This window comes from Geotrypetes seraphini, chromosome 2 (genome assembly GCF_902459505.1).
Source record: "Geotrypetes seraphini chromosome 2, aGeoSer1.1, whole genome shotgun sequence".
NCBI classification, from domain to species: domain Eukaryota; kingdom Metazoa; phylum Chordata; class Amphibia; order Gymnophiona; family Dermophiidae; genus Geotrypetes; species Geotrypetes seraphini.
The window spans coordinates 271,045,933-271,059,067 of record NC_047085.1 but is presented as its reverse complement, the minus strand read 5'-3'; the positions used below and the strand labels follow the sequence as shown (position 1 = coordinate 271,059,067).

At 43.1% G+C, this 13,135-nt stretch overlaps 1 protein-coding gene across 2 annotated transcripts in view; it reads right to left on the bottom strand.

Annotated features, from left to right (window-relative positions):
• LOC117353568 overlaps positions 1 to 13,135 on the bottom strand; it is a 312,994-nt gene that overhangs the window by 220,217 nt on the left and 79,642 nt on the right. Inside the window, exon 5 of one of the 2 annotated variants that reach the window (XM_033929657.1) lies at positions 12,799 to 12,810. The exons of the other annotated variant lie outside the window; for it this stretch is intronic. Within the exon in view, the coding sequence (XP_033785548.1) occupies positions 12,799 to 12,810 (12 nt within the window). The remainder of the gene's footprint in view (positions 1 to 12,798; positions 12,811 to 13,135) is intronic. 2 annotated transcript variants of the gene reach the window in all.

Here is a 13,135-nt window from a genome sequence, read left to right as displayed (position 1 = left end):
TGCAGACATGTCAACTCTAATGTGAGGAGCAAAAGGTGTACGTGGGTATATTATGCTGTCTCCAGAATATTCTATTATAGGTTAGCAAAATTGCTTTCTCTGTTGACAAGCAGGATAATCAGCCACACTAGGTGGGAGTGTCAGACTGAAGGTTTATCAGAAGAATAAGAGATGTTTGGTATGGAAGGCCATAAACTGTATTGTTTCCTGCCATATAGTTTGTCCTTTATATCTACTGAGGCTTGAAAAGGCAACCCAGGGTACATGTGAATTACTGGGATGACTTGAAATAAGTGGGCACACAAATTTTGAATAACAAATTGCCCAAATTCATTGTTCTTTTCAGACACGTTTCCTAAGCAAAAATACACAAGGTGATCATGGTATATCCTACATTGAGGCTGATGCAATAAGTAACTAGCTACAGATAAAACTTATGAGCTTTTATTTCATGAGCAGTCAATCTTTCACACACCAAGAACCAAAGACCCAGAATGAACTGTACCAAACTGTCTCATATTGTTTGGGGGAGGTTGAGGAAAAAGGATCTCTCCCCCTCTCAAGTCAGCAAGACAAGGGGGGGGGTGTTGGTCCCCAGTTCATTGGGGAGATATCAGGGAGGGCAGTTATCAATTGGGGGAGATGATTTTTTTTTTTTTTAATGAGATAGATATTGTGCATGTGTAACAGACGCCCAACATCTGTGTATTAACAAAAAACTGGTTCCTGCACCACTGAGTGGCAGGAAGCTGCTTCATGCCTTTCCTGCCGGCTCTGCACATCTGAGTCACTCTCACAACGATTCATCAGCGGGATCAGACGGGGATTACAACGAACCTCCGCTCAAATAATTTGCATGCAAACTTTGTTCATCAATAGCTTTTTTGGAATTTGCCAAAAATTGGATCGGAGCAGATCCATATGGTCTTATTGACCCTGTTTAGTGCATCTAGCTCTGAGAATTATACAGAGGCTCCATCACCTCATATTTGCCAGTCATTCTCCGCCCTATGCAGTGTAAGCCTGGCAGGAAACATGTGTCAATCCCTTCAATGACTTACTCCTTCTCTAAGAAGCAGGCTTTCCTTCCCCTGTTATTTCCCTATGAGAGGCAGTATAAAGAAACCAGCTTTCCTGACTTCTGGGGCTGGGCAAAGAGTACAGCCCCTGCCACTGAGAGAATGAAGAGTTGGGGTGGAACTGCAAGATCCATGGGGGAGAGAAAACAGCTTCAATTCATACCAAACACACAAACAAAAACAAAAGACAAAAGACAGTGTATAACAAAGGCAAACATTAGAAAAACGACGAAGAAGTCCACTGCATACATTAAATAATAAGATTCATAAATCACTTATCTCGAATGAGTCCAAACTTCAATGGAAGTCGCCTCAGCACTCAAACCAAGGTGAGTGGAATCCTGAGCCATCCAACAAAAACAGTCACACACAAAGCAAAAGTCCAAAAGTTCATGTGCAATTTGATCCAAAAAACATCAAGTGAATAAAGTGCAAATGCGAAAAAGCAATAAAGTCATCCACCGATGATCAAAAATTCAACAAGTGAACAAGTCATCCAATCTTCCAAAAGATATTCCAGTGCCCTCCTCCTTGACACAGGCTGTGTTTCAATGACTTTATCAAGAGGAAGAATCATGCTAGAAGAAGGATAAAAAACAACGCACTGACATAACCAAAAAGAACCTAACATCTTAATATCTATAAAACAAACAAAATCAACATAGAAAAAAGCAAATCATACCAAGCAGGAGGTCAAAGCAAGCATGATGATGATGAAGAGAGGGCGGTGCTATAAAACACCATAATACCAGAAGTAACAGCTGGAATAGGTTCCAACAACTATTAAACAAATCCAGTTGAAAATGTAAATATTAATGTAGGACCAGCCACTCAATCTCTTTGTTCAAACCATTAGGGAACACAGTGTGCCATGCAAAAATCAAGCATTGCTCCGTGTCCATATCAGTAATAATCGAATTCAAATGATCAATCGTCAAAAGCATCAAATCCAATGAGCACTGAGAGAGAACTAAATTCCACTTTTGTACATATTCTTGATTATCCAAAAAACGTGGTTCTTTGTTTCAACGCGATTATTACCGATACTAGTATTTTAGCCCGTTACATTAACAGGTGCTAGAATATATGTCTGTGTGTCTTTATTTCTGTCTCTCTCTCCCTCCCGCTGTCTGTGTCTCTCCCTGCCCCTGTGTCTTTCTTCTTTTCTTTCTATCTGTCTCTCTCCCTGCCTCCTATGCAGCAGCATTTCTCTCCCACCACTTCCCTGTGCAGCAGCCATAGCAGGATTCCCTCCCCCTCCATTTCCCTCCCCCCACTCCACTTCCCTGTGCAGCAGCAGCGTTTCCCCTATCCCCCCCTTTCCCTTCCCGCGGTCTGGCCAGCTCTCTTAGTCCCTTACCGCCCCCCCCCCCTTCCCTTCCCACGGTCCCGACTAACCTTTCGATTCCAGCAACGTCTGCAGCACTCTACAAACTGCTACTTCGGGGCCTTAAAAAGCAGCGTGTGTAGAGTGCTGCAGACGCTGCTGGAATCAGAAGATTTCAGGACCCTCAGCCCTTGCCGGACCCGAAGCGAGCTCTGGGGTTGTTGTTTTATTATGCGGGCCCAGCCAGAGCAGGAGGAGAAGCCTGGGAGGCAGAATTAAAGTCTGTTCCGGCCCCCGCTGACGTCGCCCTGGCCAGTTCACATCCTTCAGACTGCAAGAGCCACCGTGTCCGACAGGCTCTATGCCGCCACACGCATGCGCACTCCTACCTGCGGGTCCCTACAGCTCACGGAAAACGGGAGCACGCAGGTGGGAGTGCGCATGCGCGCTTAGGGCTTTATTATATTAGATTGATGTGGAGTTAGTATCACGCCTTGAACAACTCAAAACATCTGATGACAACTCTGAATTTGAGGTACAATATTGTGAACATATGAAACAAATGGAGCTATATCAGCAGGATATTCGTAAGAAAAAGATTGCTAAATTTAAGCAGGATGAGGATGATTACACCCGTGGATATATTTATACATGGATGGATAAGGGGAGAAAATCTAGGCATAATCGGTCTAATCCTAAAAAACGGATAGCGTTTATTAATACATTCAGTGACTCCTCTATTGATAGTTCTAGCAATACATCTGGGGCTGGGACTTCTTATCCTAAGACCACAGATGTCAATTTACCTTCTTCTTTTTTACGCCTACCTTCCCCAGTTGGGCCGACTGCCAATCAACTGGCAATTTCCAACAAGACCAGGACTCGCAGAGTAGCGAAGAGTTAGAATCTCCTGTCTTTAATTTATCTGCTAGACAGCTCTCTCCCTCTGAATTGTCAGTGCTTCAACTAGGCATGTCGTTTGTCCCTTTTGTGCCCACTGATACTTATGATATGTATGCCCATCTTCGTTTTTTCAGAAATCTCAAATTGAAACTGTTTTTCGGTTGGGATCAGGTCCCCATAATTAATCCTTCGTTTACCGATTGTCATCCTATACCCTCTACTTGGATGCCTTCCGGTGATCCCGTTGCGTTTATTGCCGCCTTTGAGAAGCTGGTTCTTAAGGATATGGATCAGCTTCGATCTATGAAGATTAAGTTGCCTTATAACCTTACTCGTGCTCAAAATTTGGCAGTTAAGTCTTTAGTTCGGGATGCTACTATAGTAATTACTAAAGCCGATAAAGGCGGTGGTGTAGTGATTCTCGATTCCACAATATACCTGACTGAAGTGACTCGTCAATTATTCGATACTAATATTTATGCGTGTCTTGTTGATGATCTTACAGGGGATTTTCAGAAAGAAGTCTATAATATGTTATTTCAAGCACACCAGGAAGGTTTATTGTCGTCCAAAGAGTTTAAATATTTGTATTGCCAGCACCCCATCATTCCCACCATTTATTTTCTTCCTAAAATTCATAAGTCTTTAGTTAACCCTCCGGGTCATCCTATTGTATCATGTAGAAAGTCTTTGTTTGAACCTTTGTCCCAATTTATTGATTTCTTTCTGCAACCGTTTGTTTGTAAAACAACCTCCTATGTACGTGATTCTATGGACTTCATTACACAGTTATCTAAGGTGATCATACCTTTGGATAAAAGGGACTCTATCCTTTTGGTTACCATGGACATTATGTTTTTATACACCAGCATTCCTCAATCTGATGCTATGAGTGTTCTCAGTAAGACGGTATCAGAGTCTGTTGATGTGGGCAACCGTTTAGAGTTACTTTTGTCCATGGCTGATTTTGTTATCAATAAAAACTACGGTACTTTAAATTCAATGAGTTGTTTTATATACAGAAAAAGGGTGTTGCCATGGGTGCCACTGTGGCCCCCTTTATTGTTTGTCTTTTTATGGTCATGTTTGAGGAGACATTTGTTTATTCATCCATATTTTTTTCTCATGTACTTTATTGGAAGAGGTACATAAATTATATTTTCATCATTTGGGGGGATCTCAGGATGCATTAGATAGATTTTTGGCATATCTTAATCAATGTGATCAGAATATTCAATTTACTATGACTCATCATCCTTCTCTTATTAATTTTTTGGACATACAGTTACATTATTGTGAGGGGCAATTTGACACTTCAATTTTTTGAAAACCAACTGATACCAACACAGTACTTCATTACCGCAGTTATCATCCAAAATCTTTACGCAATAGTATACCTATGGGTCAGATGTTAAGACTGAAACGTTTGTGTTCTTCTGATAGTGACTTCCTCTCTAATAATGGTCACATAATAACCCCAATTTAAAAAAATCGTAAAGAATCCTCAGCCCTAATATCCAACTACAGACCGGTAGCATCCATTCCGTTTATTTTAAAAATTCATGGAGGGATTGGTACACACCCAACTGATGGATTATCTTAATCAATTCTCTCTCCTACATGAAACTCAATCCGGTTTTAGACCGTTATTCAGTACGGAGACAGTAATTGCGGCTATCTTAGACAATCTGCGCCTACTGTTTAGCAAGAGCCTCAATGCCCTGGTTATGCAATTCGATATGAGTTCAGCCTTTGATCTAGTAGACCACGGGAAACTGCTACAATGCACACAGTCTGGGTAACAAGATCCTGGAACTGGAAACAGAAATAAGGAATGCCGACCTGGATGTGGTGGCAATATCTGAGACCTGGTTCACGGACACCCATGGGTGGGACATGGTCATACCGGGTTACAACTTGCTTCGCCGGGACAGGGAGGGCAGAATGGGAGGAGGTGTAGCATTATATACAAAAGATGACATTAAGGTCACAAGAATCGCAGACGTCCAGTACACTGGGGAATCTCTTTGGGTCAATTTGGCCAGAGGAAAGGACAAATGCCTGTATCTTGGAGTAATTTACAGACCCCCAAGACAACAGGATGACCTAGATATGGAGTTAATAGGAGATATAGAGAATATCACCTTGCGTGGGGACACAGTACTGTTAGGCGACTTCAACATGCCTGATGTGGATTGGGACACACTTACCTCTGCTTCTGGCAGCAGTAGGAGGCTATTGAACTCTTTGAGGGGAGCACGTCTCAGGCAACTGGTGTTGGACCCAACAAGGGATCAGGCAATACTGGACCTGTTACTCACCAATGGGGAAAGTGTCACAGAAGTCTCGGTGGGAGAAACATTGGCCTCCAGCGACCACAACATGATATGGTTCAATCTTAGGAAAGGCTTCACTAAACCTACCACACTGACCAAGGTCCTCAAATTCAAGGACACAAACTTCCAGAACATGAGAGAATTTGTTCACCAGGTGCTACAAAGCCAAGCAGAAACCAATAGCGTAGAAGAAATGTGGTCGACTCTGAAAGCCACCATACAGGAAGCGACAAACCGCTATGTTAAATTAGTAAGTAAATGGCGTATGAACAATAAGCCACAGTGGTTCACCGCGGAGATCTCAGACCTCATCAAGAAGAAGAAAAAAGCATTCATCTCTTACAAACAATCAGGGAAACAAGACTCTAGAGCAGAATACCTGACCAAGTCTAAAGCCGTCAAAACTGCAGTCAGGGAGGCTAAATTCCACATGGAAGAGTCTCTAGCAAAGAACATCCAGAAGGGAGATAAATCATTCTTCAGGTACATCAGTGACAGAAGAAAAAACTCGGGAGGGATAGTACGTCTTAGGAAACCAGACGGTGAATATGTGGAAAAAGACTCGGAAAAGGCACAACTATTAAATGAATATTTCTGCTCAGTCTTCACCCGAGAAGCGCCGGGGCAAGGCCCTCAGCTACAGACAAGGGTTAGCTCGGCTGACCCATTTAATAATTTCAAGTTTACACCCAGCAGTGTCTACGATGAACTGTCAAGGCTCAAGGTTAACAAGGCTATGGGGCCTGACAACCTACACCCCAGGGTGCTCAGGGAGTTGAGTGATGTATTGGCGGAACCGCTGTCCGTGCTCTTCAACCTTTCCCTTAGTACAGGCAGCGTCCCATTGGACTGGAGGACGGCTAACGTCATTCCACTTCACAAGAAAGGCTCAAAAATTGAGGCAGCAAACTATAGACCGGTGAGTCTCACATCAGTATTGAGCAAACTAATGGAAACCTTAATCAAACACCAATTAGACACAATCCTTGATGAGGAGAACCTGCAGGATCCCCGTCAACATGGATTTACTAAGGGGAGATCCTGCCAATCCAACCTGATCAGCTTCTTTGACTGGGTGACGAGGAAGCTAGATGTTGGGGAGTCCTTGGACATCGTGTACCTGGACTTTAGCAAAGCATTCGACAGTGTACCACACCGCAGGTTGCTAAGTAAAATGAGTTCTATAGGATTGGGCGAGACATTGACAAAATGGGTTGGGAACTGGCTTGGAGGTAGGCTTCAAAGGGTTATGGTAAACGGCACCCCCTCTGAAATGACAGAGGTGATCAGTGGAGTGCCCCAAGGCTCGGTCTTGGGCCCGATCCTGTTCAATATCTTCATAAGTGACTTGACAGAAGGGCTCCGAGGTAAAATAACACTATTCGCCGATGACGCCAAGCTAAGCAATGTAGTGGGCAAAAGCACAACGGACAAAAACTCAATGCCCGACATGATGCACGATCTACTCCTACTGGAGCGCTGGTCTAGGACCTGGCAACTCAGTTTCAATGCCAAAAAATGCAAAGTTATGCACTTGGGTAGCCAAAATCCATGCAGGACTTATACCCTTAATGGTGAGATCCTAACAAGAACAGTAGCAGAGCGAGACTTAGGGGTGATCGTCAGTGAGGACATGAAAGCTGCCAATCAAGTGGAGAAGGCTTCATCTAAGGCAAGACAAATCATGGGCTGCATACGCAGGGGTTTCGTCAGCCGTAAGCCGGAGGTCATTATGCCATTGTATAGATCCATGGTGAGGCCCCACCTGGAGTACTGTGTGCAATTTTGGAGGCCGCATTATCGCAAGGACGTGCTGAGGATGGAGTCGGTCCAGAGAATGGCCACTAGGATGGTCTCGGGACTCAAGGATCTCCCGTACGAGGAACGGCTGGAAAAATTGCAGCTATACTCACTCGAGGAGCGCAGAGAGAGGGGAGACATGATCGAGACGTTCAAATATCTCACAGGCAGAGTCAAGACAGAGGAAGATATCTTCTTTTTCAGGGGTCCCACGGCAACAAGAGGTCATCCGTGGAAAATCAGAGGCGGGAAACTGCGAGGTGACACCAGGAAGTTCTTTTTTACTGAAAGGGTGGTTGATCGCTGGAATAGTCTTCCACTTCAGGTGATTGAGGCCAGCTGCGTGCCTGATTTTAAGGCCAAATGGGATCGACACGTGGGATCTATTCACAAGGTAAAGGTAGGGGAGGGTCATTAGGGTGGGCAGACTGGATGGGCCGTGGCCCTTATCTGCCGTCAATTTCTATGTTTCTATGTTTCTATGTTTCTATGCCTAGACGCCATTGGTATCAGGGAAGAGGTGCTGAACTGGTTCCGTGGCTTCCTTATATCCCACACCTATCAGGTACGTTTTAATTATGAGCTTTCCAACACCTGGAGCAATCCATCCGGTGTGCCACAAGGGTCTCCACTATCCCCATTGCTTTTCAACGACTACATGTCCTCACTGGGCACGCAGCTAACCCAGCTGGGGATAAAACATAAGAACATAAGCAGTGCCTCCGCCGGGTCAGACCATAGGTCCATCTAGCCCAGCAGTCCGCTCCCGCGGCGGCTCAAACAGGTCATGACCTGTCTAAATCATCAGAAGGGGCCCCCATGCCACCTTGGTTTCCTGATGAGTCCTATCTTCCCATCGAAGTCCTAGCCCTCCGGTCTTGCACATGCACGACCTGGTTGGGTTTCTATACTTTCTCAGTATCCCACGATCCCTTTATCCCCCAGGAATCTGTCCAGTCTCTGTTTGAATCCCTGTACCGTACTCTGCCCGATCACTTCCTCCGGTAGCGCATTCCAAGTGTCCACGACCCTTTGGGTGAAGAAAAACTTCCTTGCATTTGTTTTGAACCTATCTCCCTTGAGTTTCTCCGAATGCCCCCTCGTACCTGTTGTCCCCTTCAGCCTGAAGAATCTGTCCCTATCCACCCTCTCTATGCCCCTCATGATCTTGAAGGTCTCTATCATATCACCCCTGAGCCTCCTTTTTTCCAGAGAGAAGAGCCCCAGCCTGTCCAACCTCTCGGCGTATGGGCAGTGTTCCAGCCCTCTTACCAGTTTCGTTGCTCTCCTTTGGACTCTCTCAAGTACCGCCATGTCTTTCTTGAGGTATGGCGACCAATATTGAACGCAGTATTCCAGATGAGGACGCACCATCGATCGATACAATGGCATGATGACTTCCCGCGTCCTGGTTGTTATGCCCCTCTTTATGATGCCCAGCATCCTGTTGGCTTTTTTCGAGGCCGCTGCGCACTGTGCAGATGGCTTCAGTGATGCATCCACCAGCACACCCAAGTCTCTCTCAAGACTGCTTTCTTCCAACAATGCCCCCCCCCATTTTGTAGTTGAACAACGGGTTCTTTTTCCCTATATGCATGACCTTACATTTTTTCACGTTAAAGCACATTTGCCATTTGTTTGCCCAGTCTTCCAGCTTGTCTAGGTCCCTTTGCAGGTCCTCACACTCCTCCCTGGAGCTAACTCTGCCGCACAGTTTGGTATCGTCTGCAAATTTTATAACCTCGCACTTTGCCTCCTTTTCCAGGTCATTGATAAATATGTTGAAGAGTAACGGCCCCAGCACCGATCCCTGTGGCACACCGCTCGTGACTCCCCGCCAGTCAGAAAATTGGCCCTTTACTCCGACCCTCTGCAGTCTACCCGACAACCAGTGCTCGATCCATCTGTGCACATCCCCTCCCACCCCGTGGTTCCACAGCTTCCTAAGCAGCCTTTCATGTGGAACCTTGTCGAAAGCCTTTTGGAAATCGAGGTAAATGATGTCGACGGGTTCCCCATTGTCCACCCGACTGCTTATTCCCTCAAAGAAGTACAGAAGGTTCGTTAAGCACGACCTTCCCTTACAGAATCCGTGCTGGCTTTTTCTCAGTAGGCCATTTCTCTCAATGTGCTCGCAAATGCTGTCTTTGATCATAGCTTCCACCATCTTCCCTATAATTGAAGTCAGGCTCACCGGCCTGTAGTTCCCGGGGTCACCCCTCGATCCCTTTTTGAAGATAGGTATGACATTCGCCAATCTCCAGTCCTCTGGTACCTCTCCAGTTCTTAAGGATAGGTTGCAAACATGCTGGATTGTGTCCGCTATTTCTTGTCTTAGTTCCTTCAGAACCCTTGGGTGGATCCCGTTGGGTGGATAACTATTTAGTTATGCAGATGACTTTACGATTATCATCCCATTCGCTAATTCTGTCTCTGAAACTATTCCCAAAGCTTCAGAAGCCATAAACGTGATGGAGCAATGGATGACAAACTTTAGGCTCAAACTTAATTCAGAAAAAACGACTTTCTTCGTTGCTTCACCACATCCGCTTGACACCAAAACACCACTATGTATCAATAAACTTAGTTACCCTATCCAGCCCACCTTAAAGATACTAGGTGTAACTCTGGATCAATGCCTAACCATGAAAGACCAGGTGGACTTCTTAATCAGAAAGGGATTCTTTACTCTCTGGAAACTCAGATCCATTAAAGCTTATTTCGATACATCAGCATTCAGAACCCTGGTCCAATCCCTCGTACTAAGTCTACTTGACTACTGTAACATCGCCTATTTAGCAATTTCCCAAAAGAATATGCGACGTTTAGAATTGATGCAAAATGCAGCAGTCAGACTGATCTTTGGGCTAAAGAAATTTGACCATGTGACACCCTACTACCGGCAGCTGCATTGGCTGCCGATGGAGGCATGCGTAAAGTTTAAATTCACCTGCTTCTGCTTTAAAGCACTACACGGACTTGCCCCTAAATACATAACTGACCTTTTCTCCTTCTCAGCCAACAGACACAAGAGAAGCTCACATTCCAACTTCGTTTCCCAACCAGTGAGAGGTTGCAAACTGAAAAAAACACCATGAACACCTTCTCTCACACCAAGCAGCATCATGGGGTAAAGACCTAGAACAATTGCTTTCGCCCACTACTTATGAGGAATTTAGGAAACGTCTAAAAACACACCTGTTCCTAAAGCATCTAGACAACTAATCCACTCATCTCTCTCCCCTCAATAGCGATTAACTTGTCCTATTGATCACTTTCTCCTCAACAATGGATTTCCTGTCTTATTAATTCTCTTTCTTCCACCCCTCTTAAAGTCAATCAATTTGTACCTTTGCTTAATCTTTTGTAAACCACATAGAACTTCACGGTACTGCTTATTATTATTATTATATGTCTCGGAGATTTAGACAGCGCGGGTACCCCACTCGAGTCATAAAACAAGCAGCCAAACGTGTTACTCACGCTGAATGATAATGGTTATTTCTTCCTAAATCATCTAGTGACATTACTGATCATAGGATCACTTGCGTGCTTCCTTTTTCTCCCTTATCCACTCATGTTCAGAATATTATAGGACAACATTGGCATTTGTTAGGTTTCCACCCGGTGTTTAGAAATAAACCTAGGTTTGCTTTTAAACGTGGCAAAAATTTAGGGGAATCTTTCAAATATCATTCGTCTTTCCCTGTTGCCAATGACAAGATGGGTCATACCCGTTGTGGTAAATATAGGTATTGCCAGTATTCAATGAGCACTGAGAGCGTCCTTAATCCCAATGTGGACATTCAGTTTAAATTACATCAAAAAACTGATTGTAATTCCACCCAAGCAGTCTATGGCATTTTCTGTCCATGCCACAAGCTTTATATTGGTCAAACCAAGAGAGCCATCAAACTTCGTATTGCTGAACAGTTGAGTTGTATTAGAACTTTGAAAATTGCTGCTCTGTTGGTGGACCATTGGGTCCAATTCCATCATTCCGTATCTGATTTACGTTTTTGTGTTAAGCAGTTTGTTACTAGGACTGGGGGCGACATTTCTCAGTTACTTACTTACCAGGAGCAACGCTTGATTTTTGCATGGCACACTATGTTCCCTAATGGTTTGAACAAAGAGATTGAGTGGCTGGTCCTACATTAATATTTACTTTTTCAACTGGATTTGTTTAATTGTTGTTGTAACCTATTCCAGCTGTTACTTCCAGTATTATGGTGTTTTATAGCACCGCCCTCTCTTCATCATCATCACGTTTGTGTGGCATTAGCAAGCTTTGCTCCTGGTCATGCTTGCTTTGACCTCCCGCTTGGTATGATTGCTTTTTTCTATGTTGATTTTGTTTGTTTTATAGATATTAAGATGTTAGGTTCTTTTTGGTTATGTCAGTGCGTTGTTTTTTATCCTTCTTCTAGCATGATTCTTCCTCTTGATAAAGAAAGTCATCGAAACACGGCCTGTGTCGAGAAGGAGGACATTGGAATATCTTTTGGAAGATTGGATGACTTGTTTGTTCACTTGTTGAATTTTTAATCATCGATGGATGACTTTATTGCTTTTTCACATTTGCACTTTATTCACTTGATGTTTTTTGGATCAAATTGCACATGAACTTTTAGACTTTTGCTTTGTGTGTGACTCTGTTTTTGCTGGACGGCTCAGGATTCTACTCACCTTGGTTTGACTGCTGAGGCGACTTCCATTGAAGTTTGGACTGATTCGAGATAAGTGATTTATGAATCTTATTATTCAATGTATGCAGTGGACTCCTTCGTCGTTTTTCTAATGTTTGCCTTTGTTATACACTGTCTTTTGTTTGTGTGTTTGGTATGTTTATTTTTTAATGATTGATGATGTTATAAATAAATTTGATGATATTTAAATCTTTAATATATGATGTTAAAGATTTAAATATCATCAAATTAGTAATAATAACTTTTGAATACATTTTTTAATATTTATACTTTTTGGGTTAGTATTGGTTTACTCTGTCTACTCTGACATAGCTTTTGTATGAGTTTAGATTAGGTTTCAACAAGTGGATTCTTTGTGAGCAGTGGAAAGCCAACATACAAAATACAGAGGTCACAATTTTTTTGTTAGTTTTCTTTCCAATGGCAAATGAAGTACAGAGCTGCAAATCAGAGTCTATGAAGATGATACATTAATTTCATTTCATTTTATACAGCTGCTTAGCTCTAAATGAAAATATATAAACTTATATAAAACACAGTTCTGGATCATCATGCAAATGCCTGAAGCAGGGAATTTATTCAGAGTAACAGTCGATAATGGTTATCTTTTTGTCACAAGATGAGCACATTTTGGAACCACTCACCTGTTTGTCTGCCTTGGAAAGATAAAATAAAAAAAAAAAAAAAAAAAAAAGGGTCAAAATATAGTTCTAAATTGCTTCACAGAAAACTAAGTTCTAAGAACCTTTATTTTGTCTGCACTGCTGTATGACTTCATCTACTTGTATGGCTGATTCATCCTGTTTGTTGGAGTATGTGCTCAGAACAAGGACCTATTTAAAAATTACTAAAATATATTTTAAGCAAATTTAAAACAAAAATTACAGAACAAGAATACCACATTCAGTATTAATATATAATTCATACTACATTGGTTTTACACCAGTGACAACCAGGATACATATGGTCATTCATAGGACA